This window comes from Manis javanica, chromosome 11 (assembly GCF_040802235.1).
Source record: "Manis javanica isolate MJ-LG chromosome 11, MJ_LKY, whole genome shotgun sequence".
NCBI classification, from domain to species: Eukaryota; Metazoa; Chordata; class Mammalia; order Pholidota; family Manidae; genus Manis; species Manis javanica.
In genome coordinates, this window is record NC_133166.1 from 103090658 (window position 1) to 103112147 (window position 21490).

The 21490-nt window shown below is 55.9% G+C and overlaps 1 protein-coding gene across 2 annotated transcripts in view; it reads left to right on the forward strand.

Annotated features, from left to right (window-relative positions):
- Positions 1-20880, forward strand: part of LRRN2 (leucine rich repeat neuronal 2) — a 58050-nt gene extending 37170 nt beyond the window's left edge. Inside the window, exons 2-4 of one of the 2 annotated variants that reach the window (XM_037015347.2) lie at positions 14214-14304; positions 16254-16311; positions 18011-20880. In XM_037015347.2, the coding sequence (XP_036871242.2) occupies positions 18247-20385 (2139 nt within the window). In that variant the 5' untranslated portion in view covers positions 14214-14304; positions 16254-16311; positions 18011-18246 and the 3' untranslated portion in view covers positions 20386-20880. The remainder of the gene's footprint in view (positions 1-14213; positions 14305-16253; positions 16312-18010) is intronic. The other variant, XM_073217075.1, reaches the window with a different exon arrangement.
- Positions 20881-21490: the final 610 nt, after the last annotated feature.

The following is a 21490-nucleotide window of genomic DNA, read 5'->3' on the forward strand; positions in this document are numbered from 1 at the left end:
GAGAAGCACGTCTGCTCTTAATAGAGCTGCCTAATCACTTGTTTAAACCAGACATTTGGTGCGTAATGACTCCTGGCTGGTTCCAGAGAAAGCCATCAGCCGTCCTCTGCAGGGACCAGACCTGCCGGATGGATGTGGCCCCACTGGCTGCAGGAGCAGGGGGTTGACCTTGCTGAGGCAGAGCTGACTGTCTGGGGGAGCCCGGGATCGATGGGGGGGCTTTTGGAGGTCGGAGAAAGACAGCTGACACCTGCTCCCTCCCTCAGCTCTTCTGCTCTCTTGGGCACAGGACAATCCCAGAATGTGAGGGGTGATGGGGAGAAGAGGTGGGGAGGCAGGGCACCCGGGGCCGTGTCCCAGCTCTGCCGAGGACGCTCGCAGAGGGCAGCTCCTGGAACAGGTCTGTCTCCTGGGCACCTGCGCGTGCCTCCCAGCTGGAGTAGACATCCAGAAGATCTGGCAATACCTGAGGCTTCCCAGGCCCTGGAGGGTGACTGGAAAGCCCGCAGATTAGCTGTTTGTCCAAAGTTCTGAGTTCTGGGGATAAAAGACTCTGGAGAAATACAAGCTACAGCCGTGTTAATTATTATTATTTTTATCATTATTATGGAGGAGAATGTTCCCCTGATAATGCTCTGGGAAAATGGCTGTAAAAATGAGCTGGCACCACACAGGCCTTGTGCCCAGGAGAGCAAGCACTGGCAAATGCAGCCTCCAAACCCACTACCTCCAAGGTGGTTCGCTGGCCAGGCATGGCGCCTCTCTGCCTGACGCCTCTCCCCAGACACGCACACGTGCACGCAGAACCCTGCAGCTGATGGGGTGGTGTATAGCCCCGGGAGCCCTTGTGCTTATGTCACCGGGAGGAAACCCACCGGCTGAAGCAGAGCCATGTGAGGCTTAGGGAAGAAGCCCCTCGCTCTAGTTCTGGGATTTCTGTTTAAGGACCTTTCGTACACATTCCATAGGCTTTGTTGCAGCCTGTCAGTTGGTGTGGTGGTTAAGACTGAAGGATTAAGAGTGGTTAAGAGTTAAGAGTCAAGTCCACACAGTGTTGGACTTCAGTCATGGCTTTCGTGTGTACTTGCTGTATGACCCTAGGCAAGTTGCTTAACTTCTCTGAGCCTCCATTTCCCCTTCTGTAGATATAACACGACCATTCTCTTAGGGTTGTTGTATGTATGAAATGAGAATAAAGCTCTGTGAAAGGCCCAGCACATAGTAAGCATTCGATAGATGGTGCCTATTAAAATTCAAGACAATATTCTTATACAGATGAGAAGAAACAGGCTCAGGGAGATTGTCCTATAGCTGGTAAGTGGTAGAGCTGGGATTCGAACCTCTGGGTTTCTACCCAGAGCAGATCTCTTACTGCCAAACCCTTCAAAGGCTGCTGTTCCCTGGAGACTCATACAGTGGCGGTGTGGACCTGGGCATCCCTTGAGCTGGCCCTTTGGCCCTCCCCTACAGCCAGCTCTGTCCCCTTGCCTGCCCCCCACACACGGCCACTCCTCCAGGGACTTCTAAACAGGCCACCTGGATGGCACGCACAGCTGTGACTTGGTCTCTGCTAGGCGGGGCAAGGGGGTGGCAGGTGGGAGAGGCACCGAGCAGGGTCTGCAGGGGGCAGGCGAGGAGGGGGAGCAGGTGAAACACCAGGAGGGCAGAGGGGCATAGAGGGCGCAGGCTGGCAGGGCCGCAGGGCAGGGGAAGGAGGACCCAGGCCTCTGAGGAGCCCCTGCCTACGTCCGCCGGCTCCCTGTGCTACGGCTCCGGAGCCCCCCTTTCCCTAGAGGACAGGCCGCGCGTTCGTGAAAACCGCTTCTTCCTGTCAGGTAGCGACAGCACATTCTTAAACATGGGGGCAAACCCAGCTATTGAATGGAGTTTTCAGATACAATGTGCCTGTGAATTTACGGTATGTGAATTACATGCAAAGCTGTTATGTTTATATTACATAATATATGTGGCTGTACACATATATGCATATATATATATATACATACGTGTTCACTGTTAAGAGCACTGGTTCTTGCCCCTTACTAGCCGTGTGACCTTGGGCAAGAGGCCTAACTTCTTTTAGCCTCAGTCTCCTCGTCTGCACCGCGGGGATAATATAATAGTGTAATTTTGAGGATTAAAAGAGATCATTAAGTGGCAAGTCCCTGGCAGAGAATAAGCCCTTGATGAAATCAGCTGATTTTTTTGCATTTATTTTAGCCATCGAGGCATATGTCAGTGCCCTCATTTTAGAATTGAGGAAACTGAGCCCAAGAGGACTGTCCCCAAGTGCAGGTCTGGCAGGCAGGCACCCTGTCTTACTCATTTCTGTGATGCCATGCGCAGGGTGGGGCTCAGCGAATAGTTTGCAGAGTGAAAGGTATTTCACCCCTTGCTGGCACATCTCCTAAGCCTGGGCTCTCCCATCGGATCTGGCCGACCACCTGGGGAGGCTGAGGAGGCCCTGGAGCCTGAGAGGACAGTGGGCCTCTCCAGAGCTGCCTTAGGGCCAGGCTGGACCCCCCCCATGCTTGCTCACATGGGAAGGACTCCCAGAGGTGAGGAGCCCAGCGGGCCTGCCAGGGGAGAACAGCCTCTGGTGGGGCCCCGCGGCAGACTCCCGGAGCCCCAGGACCATTCCCCAGCCTGGGGACAGCAGCCTGGAGGTGGGTGCCCACAGACACCCAGAGCCCTGCTCCGTTTCTGTGTCATGTGATTTCCTGGCTAGTCACGCCTTGTCGGTTTCAGCCTCTCTCCCCACAGGGAAGTTCTCCCCGCCATCCAGCCACAACGTCCTGGCTTCCTGACTGTTGGTCCTAAGAGGAGATGGTCTTGGCTGCAAGTCCCAGCCACACACTCTTGACCAGGAAGAAAGGCTGTACCCTCTAGTGTGTTGCCAAGGTCTTAGGGTTTGGGTGACCTTTCACAAGGCACATTCACACGTTCTAGGCCTGGTAGGTTAGGAGGTCGAGGTCCTGCAGATTCCCTACGCCCACCACAGCTTCAGCCTGGAATTGCTTTCCTGCCTGGGAGACTGGAATGGAACCCAGTCTGCAGGGTGAAACAGGGAAAGATCAGCAGCCTTAAGAGGCAGCTGGGAGAAGTGTTTCGAACCAGGGCCGCTGCAGTCAGTCTGCCTGGACGCACCACTCTGCTGCATACTGCTCACAAGGCCCTGAGCAGGCTATTTATGTCCATAAGCCTCTATAAAGCGGGAAGGCTAGGAGTTCCTACTCCAAGAATGTGGGGGGATCCACTGAGATAATGCAAGGGAAGCTAGGCTTCGGGGCCTGGCCCTGGGATAACGCGGGGAATGCGCTCTGCAACCGCAAAGGCACGGAGTCAGTCCTGGAGATGATATTCCCCAGACTTGCTCCCGCAGACCTGATGCCAGGGCCTGGCGCTGGGGCCGGGGGTGAGCAGGCAGTTACAGCTGGGGTCCCCCTGCACTCTGTGAATGCTTTCATGAAGCAGAAGGGAGGCCAGAAAAAGCAAGGAAGAGAAAAGAAAACCCCAGCAAATTCTCCCCTGTCCTCCCTGAGCTCTGTAGTTCCTGGGGGAATTGAGCTGCATAATACAATGGGATTTAATAAAATGCCTTTAACTCACAAAGTTTGTCTGCTGCCAGCTTCTTAATTAAATTGCCTAATGCTGCTTTGCTATAGCCGCACAAACTCCCACATTTAAAGGGCACAGTGTTGCCATGGCACTCGCCCCCCACAGGGCTCGCAGGGCACGGAGAAGCATGCAGAGGAGGTGGGGGCGGGCCCCTGCCCGGTGGCCTGCCACACACACACACACACACACACACACAGAGGCACATGTACTGCAATAGTCAGACTCCGGACTGGTTTTTCCTGGGAAAGGATTGAATCCCTGCTAAGAATGCTGAGCTGGGGTTTAGAAAGGGGAGACCTGGGGGCCTTTGAGCAGAGTGGCCAGCTGGTATGGCTGCAGTGGGTCCCAGCGCAGCCCTGGGCCCTCGGGGCAGCCCTGTGAGGCCTGGGGCAGCTGGCATCTCCCCAGCCACTCGCTCCTGCTGCAACAGCTGCCTCCCTTTCCCCAGGAGCACTGTGCAAATACATTGCTCTACATGGGCTGCGACCTAAGAAGGGTTGGGAAGCCCTGGACCAGGGTCTGAGTAGTCTGGTGGGAGTGGGGGTGCATTCTCTCACGTGGAGGGTGGAGGACGGGGAAGCCCCCTTGCTTACAGATTTTGCCTTCAGACGCAGTTCTCAGTTCTGGCTTCACATTGGAACCAGCTGGGGATGTTTTCCCCCAATATTTATTATGAAAAATTTCAAGTATACAGCGAAGCTGAAGGAATGCACAGTGAGCAGCCCCATATCCACCATCTAGATTCTCCCATGAAGCTTTTCCTAGACTTGCTTTATCACGTTTGTCTCCATCTATCCATCTACTATTTTTGGTACATTTCGAGGTGAATTGCAGACACTGGTATGCTTTTCCCTAAATATTTCGGTGTCAAGAACTGTGGAGTTCAATTTTGTTCTCGTTTTTTTTTTCTTTTGATGTAAAATTATATACAAAGAAATCCTGGAGGGGTTGTTTGTTTTTTAATACCATGCCTGCATCGTACCCCCAGAGACTGATTTAATTGTTCTGGAGTGGGACATAGGCATCGGTATATATATATATATTTAAATCCCCGTATGATTCTATGGGGCAGCCAGAGTTGAAACACACAGAGATAATAAGAGGCAAAAAGATTGTCATTTTTATAGTCCCCAAGCAGACTGTGGAGCTCTCCTGGCCACACCAGGCCCGTGCCTTGCGCACTCACCACCCCCACGCCCCTTCCTCCGGGGTTCTCCATCTGTACATCACACACCCTTGTTCATGCCTCTTTGAGCTTGGCCCTCTGTGTGCGTGGGAATCCACTCATCCTCACGTTAGCATTAAAGGGTCTCATCTTCTAATTTGTGTATGTTTCCGAATGGCAGCATCTGTATCTGTTTCAGATTCTGCACATGTCACAATGCTGAAGCCATGCGAATTCCTCAGGACCACCAGGGTATTTATGGTGACTGGCAGTGGATGCAGGAGATGATAGCAATGTGTGGGGGTCCCAGTGACCACAGCGGAGGGCAAGGGCAGCCGTGGGATGATACTGACTCACAATGAGGCTGAGGCCAGGGGTGGTGTTACTGATGGAGATGGTTACTGTGATGGCGTGGTGGTAAATCTTGGGTGATGGCATTGTGGTGGTGGTTAGTGTGGTGATGCTGATGTCAGCCTTCTGACAAGCGTGGTGTATAAGATGTGCATTCACCACACCGATACCCATCTGGGCAGAATGTTGGCTGTCACCCAGCAGGAAGTTTTGTTCCCCCATTTGAACCCCACTGCTGCAGCATACAGCTCCTTCCAGAACACCGAGAGCCCCGTGAGAACCTTATTCCCTCTGGAGCCCCAGAAGAGGCCCCTGCAGAGCAGCTGCAGCTCCATGCGCTGCCACCCTGTTCCGTTGCACTTTAACAAGCCACAGCTCCAGGGTTAACTATGAGTGGATCATTAGGAACGTTTACCTAAGATGAACAGTTCTGGGAGCTAGCCGGACTTGGGATGCCAGCCATCTCATGATCAATAGAGATTTTATTTGCTGCCTGCGTGGTTTCCTGTTCCTTTCAGGCTTGGTACACTCGAGGGGAGGGAGACAGGGAGAGAGTGAGCTAGTTCCCTGCCCCTTAACTCAGGCAGTGGGGGGCAAATGGGAGCAAAGCCCCAGAGCACTGCTGCCCTCTGGCCACAGGACTTCGCTGGCACGTCCCTGAATTGTCCTGGGCCACTGGGCTGCAGAGACAGGTTTAAGGACGAGAACAAGTTGGGCTGCTAAGACTTGCTACTTTTTTTTTACTATAAAAATAAGCCCAGAGAATGGTGCTGAAAAGTACGTTTAAAATAAGATTGTCCAGCCCTTCCTTTTACAGATGAGAAAACTAGGGCCAAGTGGGCTGCAAATAAAATCCCTGTTGAGAACAACAATAAGATACCTTTCATGTGTGTAATATCTTTAATGATGCAGACACCTCACACCTGTGATCTGATTGGACTTCTAGCCAGTCCTGGGAGCTGGCAGGGAACTTCCTGCCCATCTGACAGATGGCTCCTGAGTCCCTTCCCAGATTCTTCCCGCTAGCAATGAGCCTCAGTGATATTTGTGTAGCACTTATAGCTCATATTTCACACTCGTGTTTTCATTTGATCTGCACTGCAGACAGAGGCACAAGTCTTATCCCCATTTTTCAGAGGAGAAAACTAAGGCTCATAGAAGTTAGGCATCTTGCCAAGCTTGCACATCTTAGTAAGTGACAGAGTGGGAACGAGAATCCAGGATCCCTGTGTTGATACCCTAGGGCTACCATCTCAAAGGACCACGAACTGGGTGGCTTACACAACAGAAATGTATTGTCTCATGGCTCTGGTGACCAGGAGTCTGAAATCAAGGTGTTGACAGGGCAGGACTCTCTCTGCAACTGGTAGGAGAGAATCCTGCCTGCCTCTTCCTAGCTTCTGGTGCTGGCCGTCAATCGTTGGCACCCCTCAGCTTGCTGATGCGACACTTCACTCTGTTTCCATTGTGTGGAATGCTCCATGTCTCTGTGTCTGTGTCCTGATTTCTCTCTTCTTATAAGGACACCAGTCTTTGGATTAGGCCCACCCTAATCCAGTATGACCTCATCTTAATTTGATTATGTCTATGAAGACCCTATTTCCAAATTAGGGTCACGTTCACAGTTACTGGGAGCTAGGACGTCAGTATATCTTTTGGGGGAACACAGTTCAACCTGTAGGGTCCTGACCCAAGCCCGTGGCCTTCCACAACACACGGTGCATCCCGTGCCCTGTCCCATCCCTGTCCTGCTTCCCTCCCCTGTGATGCAGAAAGCAGGGCTGGCTGGCTGGGAGCACTTTTCCTCTGATCTTCCCAAGTTACTACAAGCTATGAAGGTAGAATCATAAAATATAGGTGGGCTTTTTATCTTTTTTATTCCCAGACAGTAAAAATCATTAAGGCTGGCTCTTAATTAGTTTAATTCTGAAGCCTCTAAATATTGATTTACCCCTCATTCCTTTGTACTTGCCACAGTCACTGAATTATGCCCGTTATTGATCATGATGGAAGCGTTTCCGCCCACCGGGCTCTGGGACATCCAGGAGCCGCTGGTCCCCTGGTGGGTGTCCTGGGCTCAGAAGGCAGGACAGGCCTGGAGGAGAGGGTGCCTCTGCCAGACTGGGAAAAGCCTTCCCTTGAAGAAGGGCTGCTCACTTAGGCCAGGGGCCAGATTCTCTTGGGTGGGCCCAGGCCCAAGGGAGGTGGAATAAAAAGTCAACTGGAAATCTCCCCATTCCATTCTGGGCCCCAGCAGAGCTGGGCAGTGGCGACTGGGGGAGGGTGATGTGGGATCGGGGTCTAGAGCACAGGCTTTAGCACCAGCCAGAACCTTGTTTAAGTGCTGGCTTTACCAGCTGAATGTTCTTGGGCAAGTTACCTGTCCTCTCTCATCTGCAGTGCCCATTCCCAGTGATTCAGTGTTCAGCGCACCCACTCATGTCAGGCCCCTAGCCCAAGGCCAGGCTCCTATCAGTCCTCCATCAGCAGCTGCCATTGCTAACACTGCTGTCCTGCTGGGAGAACAAGGACTAGACTTGGAGGCAAGGTGGATCTTCTGGCCCTGGCCCCATTACTTGTTTGCTCTAAGACCTTGGGCAAGTCATTTCATATCCTTTCCGTTAAATAGGGCTGATGGCCCCTATGACCCTACAGGGATGCTGTGAGTTAGGACTCGCAGTCACACAAGAGGGAGGATAAGGAAGGGTTAATTTACAAGGTGCCCCAGTCCTAACAGATTATCATCACTGGCTAGGTTGGTGGCCGCCTTGGGTGCCCCTCTGGGCCCCCTCTCCCCGCAGCATCGTGTCCAGACCTTTCCAGCTCTGACCTGCTGCTCCAGCCTCTTCACCACATCACTCCCAGGCTCTGGACCTAAGAGGAAACACTCAGTCCTTGGAATTCACTTCATACACTTTCCTCCCGGGCCCTCTGCTCCTTGTGTCTGCAATATGCACAGAACGCCTTCGACCATCTGTGCATCCACTGACCTACTGATTCAGGCAACACTTCCCTTGTGAATTTTTTAAAACAATTATTGAAGTACAATTTGCATATCATCAAATCCACCCGTTTTTAGTGTGCAATTCAATGGCTTTTATTAAATTTCCCCCGAATTCTTGCTCAATTGCCCACATGAGGCAGAACTGTGTGCCGCCTAGGCTGTGCCCTGCTGCCCTTGGTGAACTCTTGTGTGATGACTTTGATCATACTTTACTAGAGTGGGGATTTATCTGTGACTCTCTGCCTGACCTCCCTGGAACCTAGTATCTCTAAGACTCTCTCAGTGCCAGCATACAGTAGGCGCTCTATTAATGCTCATCGGGTAGAGTTTCCTTGTGGCCAGGAGAGAAAAGGTTAGAGGGGTCTGGTATACTCAACTCTTATCTGTCAGAATGCTAAGCATTTCATCGTCTACAGAGTTTAACTCCAGCCAACACCATCCTTGTTCATAGAATTCTAATCTCAGCCAGAGGGAGCCTTCAAGATGGTCTAGCCCAGAGAGTCTCAGACATGAGCGCTCATCAGAATCATGTGGAGAGCTTGTTCAAACCTGGGTTACCAGGCTCCCAGCTCTGAGTTCCTGGTTCTGGAGGGCTGGAGTGGGCCCGAGAATCTGCATTCCTAACAAGTCTCCAGGTGATGCTGAGACGGTTAACCTGGGGACCACAGTTTTAGAGTCGCTGCTCCAGGCCATTTCACAGATGAGGAGCCCAAGGCCTCAAGAAGTGAAAGGCCATACCTCAAGGTCTGTCTCCGGGCCAGGCCTGGCTCCCAGCCCTGTCCTATATCCTCTCCACCACTGCCCATGGCCTGACCCCTGGCTTCAGCGAACCTGGATGATGGGCCGAGGAGGTCAGATGGAGCCTCTGAGAAATGGTCTACACAGGCCTGAGAGAGCTGGGGCAGCAGGGAGGGGAGCCAGAAGAGGCTGCAGACAGAGAGGCCAGAGGGCTCCTGGACAGGGTCGGGAGGAGGGGTCAAGCTACCGGAGGGTCTTGGTGAAAGAATGGCCAGGGCAGGCCTGGAGGAGGGGCTGAGGGCTGACAGGCATTCTCACTGCAGTTAGGGGAGGAAAAAACCCCCGCCGGGGCCTCAGCTGCAGCCATTTATCTCACAGGCCTGCCTGGGGCAGCTGACAGAGGGAGAGGCAGCCCGCCCCGCACGGGACCAGGGCTCCTTCCGCTGTGTGATTTATCTTTGGGCTTCATCTGGCAAACCTGCTGATGAAATGAGTCTCCTTTTCTCTCCGCCTCATCAATTCTCATTCTGATTTCATTTTCTTTTTCCGTTAGAAGAGGTTTGGCCTTTCTCCTCGTTTAACTGCTCTGCTCCCCATTTGCCCTGTCTCCCTTTCTCCTCAGCTGCCCAGGCCCGAGGCCCTCTCCCCAGGCAGCTCCCCCTGGCTCCCAATGTACCCTGGGGGTTCCCTCCCTTTGCACCACAAACACCATGCAGAGACACTCAAACCTCCTCCTCTCACAGTATTAACACACCTATTGGTATTTTCCTGTTAGTTCTGGGACCACTGAGCTGCTCTAGAGAGCTCACAGCCCAAGAGGAGCTGAGCATCATACTGGCTGTGAGTTCTCAGAGGATGGGAGAAGGAGCAAGGGGCTGATTAATTGTGGGAGGGGGCCATGGTCAGGGAAGACTTGAGAAAGCTGCATAGGAATGGAGACTGCAGACATGGGAGGGAATTCCAAAGATATACAAGTGAGGAAGGAACTTCCAGGCAAGGACCCTGCGTGTGCAAAGGCCCAGGGGCAGGAGAGAGTACTGGCTGCCTCCCTCGAGTCATCCCTCCTCCCCCTGCCCTTGCACAGGGATCCCAGGCGTGCACTGTGTCTGCAGGAAAGTCCTGGGGCCCTGGCTGCAGGAGGGAGCCTTTCAAGAATGAAGCCGAGTCTGCCCAGACCCCCACCTGATTGCAGAAAGGGTAGGGGGCGTTTCAGGGAGGGAGGCGGGCGAGGCTCGGGGGTCCGCAGCTGGGCTTGGCTGCCCCTCTGGCTTGGGACAACAGCCAGCATGGAATGGTTGTGGGCTGCTGCCAAGCTGCGACATTCGGATCTCTGCCAGGTGGGGCCCCTCAGCCCTTCCCGGGAGCTGCCAGGGGAGAGGGCCTGGGGTCACCTAAGCCAGGAGGAGCTGGGTCTTTTATCGGGTGAGTCTGTATCAGACATGGGTGGTCTGTAAATGAACCGAGTCCTCGAGCTGTCCTGAAGACCAGAAACAGGACCCGATATGGAGGCCCCGGGGAGTGCTTATAGCCGACCAGGGAGAGGAGAGCTCCACAGAAGGAGTGTCAGCCTGTGGTGGAAGGGGTCCTACGAGAGGGAGGGTCCCCATGACTGTGGGCAGCCAGTCTTGGGGCTGGCCTGGTACAAGGTGGTTGAGAAGCCAGTGCCTCAGAAAAACTGCAGTGGAGGAAAAGGGAAGGGGACTCTACTGAACGCCACGCACTTTGCAGACATCGTCTTCTTCAGACTTCCCCCATGAAGCAGGCTCTCTCCGGAGTTAGAGGCAGCACCTACGTGAGGGTGCCCGAGCTCACACAGCCAGCACCAAGATTCAGATGCAGAGCCGCCTCCGAAACCCACCTGGGAGCCCCTAACCTACACTCTCAGAGATCAGTGGGGTCCACAGGATGTCCAGAGGGGGGGGCCTGCGAGAGCTCCAGAACGGGGAGGACCACCATAGATCTCGCCAAATCCCAAGCAGAAACCTGAGTGAGAGCAGTGCCTTCTCCACCCAGGAAATGGCTACGGTGGCCTGGAGTGGCCAGAGCCGGGGAGCCAGGTGTGTGCCCAAGGCACTCGGGCTCCGGGAGGGCAGGGCGTCTCCTTCCAGTCTACAAGGGGCACGGCCCTGACTCTGGTCCCCCCCCCTCCGGGTCTCCGGGAGTGCTGGAGCAGCCAGCCCGTCCCTCCCTCCCTGCTGCACCCTGCCCTTCCTTGCTGTCCTTCCCTCCCTCTTCCTACCCTTCTGCAAGTGTTCTCTGAGCTCCTACTGTGCGCCAGGCTGTCAAAAGGACTGGGCGCTTGGAGCACAGCCCGTCCCCCAAGGGGATCACAGTCTGGTGGGAGAGACAGAGACAAGTAAACAGCCAGTTTATGATGGAAGGATGCTGGGGCACCACAGGAGCCCACAGGGGCTGGAGGGTCTGGGAATGGGGCAGACGACCAGCGGAAACCTGGTGGCAGAGGGCGAGGGGTCGCAGCCTGGGTGCTGCCTTTCACCCCGTGTAGCCTTTGGTGGTGCAGACCCACCAGACAGAAATGGCTGTGCTACTGCTGGCGCCCTCTGCTCCCAACAAACAAGTAACAAGGCAGCCTCCCTCCCAGGCTTCAGGATTCTAGCTCCCTCTGGCCAGGCCAGCCAGGAGACCTGGGGGTGTGGAGATTTCCACGTGGGAGCCAGTCACCTCCCTCCCAGGCCAGGAAGGGGTTATTACTGGAACACTGACTTCTCTCCCTCCACAGAGAGCAGAGGACCTCATCCTTTCTGCAAGAGGTGGCCTGCAATTTCCTCCCTACTTTTCTCCAGCACTGCACCCCCCACCACCGCCATCATCCCTCTTAGAAATTGGCTTCTGGCTCCAGAATCATGGAAATAGGAAGGGCTGGTAAATGAGATACACCTGGGCTCAAATCCTAGCTGTGGGACCTGGGTCTGACCCCTTAGCTCCACTGAGCCTGAGGTTTCTCAGCTATTGAGCACATACCTCCCAGGGCTGTGGGGAAGATGAGATGAGGTATATCAAGTGGCCAGCAAATAGAAATCTGGCACACGGAAGGCACTCAGGAATGTCTCATCTTTCCTCTGTGACTTCTTATGTCAACTTCCCGGTGCTGCCAAGTAGAGTTGAAGGGACTCACCTTACCAAAAGAGAGACGCTCAGCAGGATAATAATGGTTTCCAAGCTTTTACAGCTGTGACCCAAGGGGAAAAAACTGCATCTGCATGATTTTGCATCATGCCTCTGTGTGTACACAAGTGTGCATGTGTGTGTATACGAGAGGATGAAAGCTCTCAAAATAATGCTTAGTAATGCTCACACAATGCATACTGATATTTTCTAGTTTTTCATTGTTTAAAAAAAAAATGCAGACCCACTTTAAATTTTTCCTCTGACCCACTAATTGTAGGTTGCAATTCACAGTTCACGGCAGTCGACCACCTCCTACTGTAGGTCAGTGTGCCCTGCACTAGGCTCTGAGGATGTAAAAGCCCCCTTTCCTCTGAGGGCCCACAGCCTGGCCTGGAAGACAGACTCTCAGACTGATGAAGGTGCTATCAAAGGGGCAGGGGGGGGTCTGTTCCAAGAGCCTCAGGGACTGGGGGGGAGTAACCATCTTCTAGGAGGCAGTTAGGGAAAGCGTCCCAGGAGAGGTGGCATTTGGGATGTGTTTTTATGGCTGGAGAGGAGTTGAGTAGTTGAAGCTGAGAGAAGACTTTCAGGCAGAGTTGAGGCCTGAGGTGTGGAAGGAAATAGCAGGCCTGGGTTAGCAGAACATGGGGTGCCTGGGAATGAGAGGGCCACTCGGGGGTGAGGAGGAGACACCAGAAGAGCGTTGTAAGGGTCAAGACAAGAAATGAAGGGGGAAGTCAGCGTGAGCCCCCATGCGGGTGCGGGAGGTGGGAGAGGGCGGGGCAAGAGGGCAGAGCCTCCGGGCCTGGAGGCTGGGGCAGGGCGGTGCTGGCTGACAGAGATGGGCCCGAAGGAGCAGGAGCAGGCTTGGCAGGAGGCGCAGGGTTTGTGGCAAGTGGCCTGTGAGGAGCCCCTGAGGAGGTGGGGGCGGGGGCGGTCTGAGGCCGGCCTCTCCTTCCTGGCCACTCTCCGATGGCCCTCTTCCTGTGCCCCAGACTCAGCAGCGAAAAGACTTAGGGGTCTGGCAGCAGAGAGAGGGCTGCAGCACGGCCCGGGGAGGTGGCCAAGGCCCAGGAGGGCTTTGGGGAAGGGAAGTTGGGCGAGAGCCACAGGCCTGCAGGGGTGCACGGGCCCAGAAGGCGCACCCCTGCCTGGAGGCAGCATGGCACCCACAGGCTCAGGCCACGAGGACCCCAACCAGAGCAGGAGTCCCAGTGGTGGAGCAATTTCAAGATACACAGACTGTAGAGCAAGAAAGAGGAGCACGGTGACTCAGTCTCCCCTCGTGGAGATGGCCGATGAGGCATGAGGCCTGAGGAGCAACAGCCCACTTTGAGGCAGGGGGATGAACTAAGTGGATTTCAGGTCTGAGGTTCTGGAGTTCCCTAAAGCCAGGGTCAGCTGTTTCCAAAGACCCCGGACCCAAGTTGTGATGGAGAAGGAAAGGGAATTCTGGGTTTAAAAGAAACTGATGGTGCTAGAAGTCAGCACAATGGTTAGCTCCAGGTGGAGGCTGGCTACTGACTGGGAAGGGCCACATGGGAACATTCTGGAACACTGGAAATACTTGTATCTTGCTCTGGGTGGAGGTTGTATTGGTATCTACCAACATAGAAATCCATCGAGCCATACACTTGGAATTAGTGCCATGTATGCTGTCTCCTCTACATATGTCATAACTCAGTGAGATTTTTTAAAGTTAATTACAAAAGGTGAGAGATGAGAAGTAGGTGATAAAGATGGAATGGGGGACAACAGTGATGGGACAAACAGGGAAGTAACAGGCGCTTCGTACCCCTACCTCCCTGCTCCTGACAGCACTTCCGTGAGGACGGTGTTACCCTACTTCCCAGCTCACGCATTTGAGATTGAGGTTATCCACCCTGTCCAAGGTCACACAAGGTCACACAGCCAGCAGCAACGCAGGCTCCAACTGATCACAAAGCCCAGGCTCTTTCGGCTCCACCTCTCCTCTTTTGCATAAATTATTTATGGGATTCAGACTCTGGAAGACTAGATAACCGCTGAGGTCCTGGAAGTCTGTGATTAAATGAGAGGCAGAAGGGAGGGGCCACACTCACCCCGGGAGCGGGCGGCCAGGTGCACAGATGAAGGACTGGCCTCCCTCCCACCCGGGGCTTATCTGCTGCTGGGGAGGCCGGAGTTTATCAACGCTACACTCAGTTATGCTGCCCATCTTTCTCGCAGCTGAGGGGAACCTGGCGCTGAAGTCTGGAAGGCCAGGCAATCCGTCGCCATTGCTGCTTCTCCCTCAGGACCCTGGGCTCCGGGCTCCAGGGTAAGTGGAGGCTGCCTGGGAGGCGGGAGGAAGAGGCCACATCCACCAGCCACCTAGAGGAACAGTGATGTCAATAGCGGCATGAGTCTGGGGGCTGGGTTGGAGAAGGAACAGCTCAGACTCCTGACAACAGCTTCTACAGCTTCTCCAAGCTCATTTAGAGCTTTGCCAAGGGGGATTATAGATAGTGTTAAGGGGAGTTCAAGGGATCAGCTCCACACTTTCTGCCAAATCCAGAGCAGCTGCCTGGAGGAGGTGGGTCCCCTGGGGCTTGCAGAGCCAGGCTCTCCCAGAGACTCTTTGCCCCTGGAGTAAGCCACCTCCTTCCCTGACTGGCCCTGGGCCTTTCTGCCTCCTGTCACTGAAGGCCATGGCTGGCCAGCAGTCCCTGCACGAAGAGAACCCCCAGCCCCAATCAGAAGTCAGGCTGAGGTCTGCACGCAGCCTGCTGGCTCTGGCTGCCTGGCTGCAGGCCCAGCCACATCACACAGTGATGGTGTCCCCCCATGCGGTCCCCCAAAGGGAGCGCTCTAGCCAGGACTCAAGGAATAGTGCCTGAGGGGCCCATCAGGTGGCCGCAGGAAGGAGAAGCTGAGGATGCAGGTCATCTCTGAAGGAATTTTCACCTGGAGCAGGCGCTCTGAACCAGCCCTGGGCTCTGCTCCTGTAAAACAGGCATTGATCCATCAGCCAGGCTGCAAGCCTTATCTGGGCTGGAGGCGCAGATTAGGGAGTCAAAGACCTGGGTCTGCATTCCTGACCCTGCCATGTAGAAGCTGTGCAGCCTCTGAAAACTCTCTTAACCTCTCAGAGCCTCAGATGCTTTCCCTGCAAGACGAGACAAAGTAATCCCTTCTCTGCCCACCCCCAGGGTTGATGGAAGGATCACACATTTCACTGTTCGCATCACTAGTACCCTCAGCATGCTCAGACATACACCTGATGCTGTGGGGTCACAAAAAGCATGTAAGCCATGGGCCCTGCTGCAAGGAGCTTCCAATCCAGTTGGGAAATACATACACCTGATAGCGTGAACTCCTGCTCACCCCGGAAATTACAGATAAAAGACAATTAGCTTTCCCGGCAGCTCCCGGCAGTAATTGCTGATCAGCTTGCATGAGTGGGCCATGCGCAAGACAGTGTTAAATGGTGGTGGCAGGTGAGTGGGCCGCTCCGAGTTCGATCCTGGAGGGCGGCTGCAGGCCCAGCAGCCACAGGAGGACTTGGCTGGGCCTTTGCCAAGCCTTGGGATCAGGGGTGTGGTGTGAACAGGAAGCAGGAAGCCACTGCCTCCCTCTGGATGCCCGAACCCCAGCGCTGGGCTCCTGGCTGAGGAGGGGGAGCTCTGCCTCACTGCCCAGCCCAGCCAGAGGGCCAAGGAGGTGGGTGCTGCCTGGGGAGGAGGGAAGGCAAGTCTCTGGAGGTTTGTAATTCATTTTCAATGGTTTCTCAACACACTCCACATGCTGGAGCAACTGTAGAGCAAAGGTGTTGGAACAAAGGTGTGGAGGAGACACACCTGTGGCTCAGGTGGGCTCTGGAGGCCAGGGAGGGGCCAGGACCTGACCTGGCTGAAGACCCTCTCCACCCACTGCTGCCTCCTGTCCCCTGTCCCCTGACCAGCTGTCCTGGACTCTCCTAATCATTCTACATTTTTGGTCCTGCCAGGGTGGCACTTTTTCAAGGTGTGACATTTCATCTATTTCTGCTCATAGCTCCCCACCCCCTGGTCCCCATCTGGGGGCAACACTGGGCACACAGCAGGCAAGCTTAATGGGGCTTGCTGAGCTCTAGGATCCAATTGTTCTTCCCCCTAAGAAGTCCTATAGCTAGAGAGCCTCCCACCCCTGGGGGCTGAGCGGAGCTGGAAGAGATCTAACATTTATGGAGCTCTTTCTGTGTGCACCACTCAGTTTCTTTAATCCTAACGACCACCTCGTTTTCTACAGAAGGAACGGACATCCAGAGAAGTCAATAACTTTTCCCAGGGTGCTCTGGTAGGAAGAGGTAAGTAATAGTAAGAGCTCTTTGCTGGCGGGTTCTGCTGTCCTGTGCTAGGTCTAGGCAGGAGGCGGAGGCATATGGTTATGCATGTGGCAGGACCGCTTGTCTTGTTAGTTCCATGGCAGGGCTTGTCCCTGCTGCCCCTCCACCCACAGAGTTCACTACAGGGTCCCCCACCCCCACTCCTGACCACTGGTCACTGGCTTGGTTGGCCAAGGTCCTGGGCTCCCCTCTGTGCATGTTAGCAGGTGTGCGTGTGTGTGCACACGTGTTTGTTTGCCCTGAGTTCTACGTGTCAGTACATACACCCCCACGTAAAACCTCTGTGCATTTCAAGTCACGGTTATTTTCCCACCTTCAGAAATAACTGCAGAGGAAGGTGGGAAGTAGTCAAATGTAAACAGGCGTGCCACTTTCCTGCTCAGGGGAGGGTCCCACCCCTCCCAGTGCTCCCCTCATCCTGGAAGTGGGATGAGGTGGGTGAAGGGTCCCCCTGGCTGGCTGAGAGGCACCTGCCTGGAAGGTGGTAGGAGACACAGCCTCCAGCTTCCCACAGCTCCCTGGTAAGGAGCGATCGCCAAGAATGAGCGCGCAGCCTACTGCTGCCGCAGCCAGTACAGCCCTGGGGGGCCGGGGTGTGCTTGGGCCAGAGCCCGGGGCAGAGGGGCAAGGAGTAAATGGCCCACCTCTGGACTTGGGTGGATTCCTGTCTCCTGTCGCTCACCAGCTCTTTGTCTTGAGCCAAATTCTTTAACCTCTTCCTCAGTTTTCTCCATTTGCAAACTGGGGGTCCTAATGTTTATCTTGTAGACTCATTATGAGGGTTCAGTGAAATAAGACATTCAGTCTTTAAAGAGTCCTGGCAAGTCACACATGTTCTTGCGCTTCCCTTGATGTCTGCAGCTGGCAAACGGCCTGAAGCAGAGCTCCACTCAGGAGTCACTCCAGGACCAGAAGGGCCGGCAGTTCCCCCGCTCCCGTCCTGGCTCTAGGCCAAGGCCAGTCTCCCCCCAAGGACTGAGGAGCTCACACCTCAGCTGCTTAGCCCACCACTTCCTTCCCTGCAGCACGGCCAGGCTGCTGGGAGGGGGAAGCCCTGCCTCCACGGGGGGGAGGTTAGCAAAAACTGGAGCTGTACCCCACCCCAGGGGAGACCAAGCAGACCCCAGGCAGGAGCAGCCACTTCCCCAGCCTGCCTGGGGGTGCGGTCAGGGTGCGCTGACCTTCAAATTGCAGAGTCCTGGGTGCCCGTGACAGAACTTAGAAGCTGCTTCCCCTACCCCAACCCACATCACTCAGAGGGATGTCTGGAAACTCTCTTCATTTCCCATTTACCCATTGAGCCAAGGAAGGAGGGGGAGGGACGTGACAAGGCTGGAGAATCTCCTCTGCATCTCTCTGGGCCCAGGACTCCAAAGGGACAATAATGCACCCCCATACACATATACACACACACACCCCTTCCCCGGGCTATTCTGGAAGCTTCCAAGGCTCAATCTCTCCCTCCGTCCCTCAAGACTCATTCACTCACCCTGCCAATCATAGAAAAGGACACTAAGGCCCAGGGGCTGCAGGACAGAACCCAGGAGGCTTTCTTTGGCCTCTTAAGTCACACAAGGCAGACGGACGGACGGACGCACGCAGGAGGCGGGAGCACATCTCGTCCCCCGCCACCTCCTTACTCCGCATCCTCTTCTTCCAGGGCCGCCCCTTCGGCGTGGTGATGAGTGTGCGGGCTCAGCCCCAGCGGGCAAGGATGGAGAGCCACACCCAGGATGGCCAAAAGTGACGCCCACCGGTCCCTGAGTAGAATGACTGCCCTGGGAGGGTGGTTGCCCAGGCCCTGGCAGGACTGCTGACCCTCAGCCTGCCTGCGAACTGCCAAGAGCGGGACTCCAGACTCTTCTGGTAGATGGTCCCGTGCTCGGCAGCAACACCATGAGGTCCCTTGTGGCCCCCCTCTTGCTAGCTTGGGTGGCTGGTGCCACTGCTGCTGTGCCCGTGGTACCCTGGCGAGTGCCCTGCCCCCCTCGGTGTGCCTGCCAGGTCCGGCCCTGGTACACACCCCGATCATCCTACCGCGAGGCCACCACCGTGGACTGCAATGACCTATTCCTGACGGCCGTGCCCCCTGCACTGCCCGCAGGCACGCAGACCCTGCTGCTGCAGAGCAACAGCATCGTTCGTGTGGACCAGAGCGAGCTCGGCTACCTGGCCAACCTCACAGAACTGGACCTGTCCCAGAACAGCTTCTCGGACGCCCGAGACTGTGATGTCCGTGTGCTGCCCCAGCTGCTGAGCCTGCACCTGGAGGAGAACCAGCTGACCCGGCTGGAGGACCACAGCTTCGCGGGGCTGGCCAGCCTGCAGGAGCTCTATCTCAACCACAACCAGCTCTACCGCATCGCCCCCAGGGCCTTCGCCGGCCTCGGCAACCTACTGCGGCTGCACCTCAACTCCAACCTGCTGAGGGCCGTGGACAGCCGCTGGTTCGAGATGCTGCCCAACCTGGAGATCCTCATGATTGGCGGCAACAAGGTGGATGCCATCCTGGACATGAACTTCCGGCCCCTGGCCACCTTGCGCAGCCTGGTGCTGGCAGGCATGAGCCTGCGGGAGATCTCCGACTATGCCCTGGAGGGGCTGCAAAACCTGGAGAGTCTCTCCTTCTACGACAACCAGCTGGCTCGGGTGCCCAGGCGTGCGCTGGCGCAGGTGCCCGGACTCAAGTTCCTAGACCTGAACAAGAACCCGCTCCAGCGGGTGGGGCCCGGGGACTTTGCCAACATGCTGCACCTCAAGGAACTGGGGCTAAACAACATGGAGGAGCTGGTGTCCATCGACAAGTTTGCCCTGGTCAACCTCCCCGAGCTGACCAAGCTGGACATCACCAACAATCCCCGGCTGTCCTTCGTCCACCCCCGTGCCTTCCACCACTTGCCCCAGATGGAGACCCTCATGCTCAACAACAACGCGCTCAGCGCCTTGCACCAGCAGACGGTCGAGTCCCTGCCCAACCTGCAGGAGGTGGGTCTCCACGGCAACCCCATCCGCTGCGACTGTGTCATCCGCTGGGCCAATTCCACAGACAACCATGTCCGCTTCATCGAGCCACAGTCCACCCTATGTGCTGAGCCGCCGGACCTCCAGCGCCGCCCAGTCCGCGAGGTGCCCTTCCGGGAGATGACGGACCACTGCCTGCCCCTCATCTCCCCCCGCAGCTTCCCCCCCAGCCTCCAGGTGGCCAGCGGAGGGAGCCTGGTGCTGCACTGCCGGGCGCTGGCCGAACCAGAGCCCGAGATCTACTGGGTCACTCCAGCTGGGGTTCGACTGCCGGCTGCCCACACAGGCAGGAAGTACCGGGTCTACCCGGAGGGCACCCTGGAACTGCAGAGGGTGACCGTGGCAGAGGCAGGGCTGTACACCTGTGTGGCCCAGAACCTGGTGGGCGCTGACACTAAGACGGTGAGTGTGTCTGTTGGCCGGGCTCCCCTGAAGCCAGGCTGGGACAAGCGACGGGGGCTGAAACTCCAGGTGCAGGAGACCCACCCTTACCACATCCTGCTGTCTTGGGTCCCCCCTCCCAACACAGTCTCCACCAACCTCACCTGGTCCAGCACCTCCTCCTCCCAGGGCCAGGGGACCTCTGCTCTGGCTCGCCTGCCTCGGGGCACCCACAGCTTCAACATCACCCGGCTGCTTCAGGCCACTGAGTACTGGGCTTGCCTGCAGGTGGCCTTTGCTGATGCCCACACCCAGCTGGCATGCATACGGACCAGGACTAAAGAGGCCACCGCTTGCCGCAGAGGCTTAGGGGACCAACCTGGGCTCATAGCCACCGTGGCTCTCGCCATCCTGCTGCTGGCGACTGCGCTAGCAGCCCACCTTGGCACTGGCCAGCCCAGGCAAGGGGTGGGTGGGCAGCCCCTCCTTCCTGCCTGGGCTTTCTGGGGCTGGACTGCCCCCTCAGTCCGCGTGGTGTCTGTGCCCCTTGTCCTGCCCTGGAATCCGGGGCGGAAGCTGACCAGGTCCTCAGAAGGAGAGACACTGTCACCGCCATTGTTGCAGAACTCCTGAAGCTCAGCCTGACCACAGCAGCAGAAAAATAACAGGACTACTTTCTACCAAAAGGGAAGCAATTTGGGCCAGATGCCCTGCCAGGGCAGTGACACGGACCCGCGTGCTTGAGGCCTGGCAGCTGGACCGAGACAGATGGGGCTCTGTGGCTCTAGGAGAGGGGGCTGCTCCTGCAGCCTCTAATAATCACCCCGACCTGCTGGGGGCCCGCCGGCTGCCATTCTGAGGGGAATTTCCAAGGAACAGGAAGGACTCCGGCTACAGCCTCCCACCTCGCCAGCTGTCTGCGTGCCCAGAAGCTCCTGGGCCTCTCCTGGATGTGCCCTGCCTGTGTCCCCGGGCCCTTGGCCCACAGGATGCCACCCCCTTCTTTGTGCAGTCTCCATTGCTTGCTCTTCCCCTCCTGGGCAAAGGCTGAAGGAGGCCTCCCCTCCCCACTGTGGGGTAGCACTCCCGAAGGACATCTGGGGACAGGGGTGCCCAGGAACACCTCGTCTTGGCAGCCCAGGTGGGCACTCTGAAGTTGACTTTCTACAGGCAATTTTGTACCTTTGTGGAGAAATGTGTCACCTCCCCCAACCCAATTCACTCTTTTCTCCTCTTTTGTAAAAAATTAAAATAAATAAGAATAACAATAATAAGGGGGAAAGGAAACAAAGGAAAATAATCCTTTGAACATTGAGTGTAACTGAAGAGCGTCATGCTCTGGAATCTCCGCCAAGCTCAGAGGGTGGCCGAGAGCCGGATGGGAGAGAAGAGGGAGATGGTGGGGCGGGCAGTTCCGCTTAGCTTCCGGTTGGGGCCCGCTCCCGGGCCATCCCCGAACGGAGGAGCGGGGGAAGAGGGCCGAAGGGCCAGGCTGGCGAGGGGCAGGAAGCACGGGCAGCAAGAGGGGGGGTGGGAGGGGAAAATGGAGAAAAATGCAGAGACGGAGCGTGCGGAAATTTCCACACCAAACGCTGTCACCTTCCCTTTCTCTGATAAGCAATTAACATGCCAGTGCATAGGAAGCACTTCCCGGCCTATTTCTAATTAAACAAACCCAAGAGGCAGAGTCATGCAGAGAATCGCAAATCATCAAGACAGCAAGAACTCTGGCTCATTT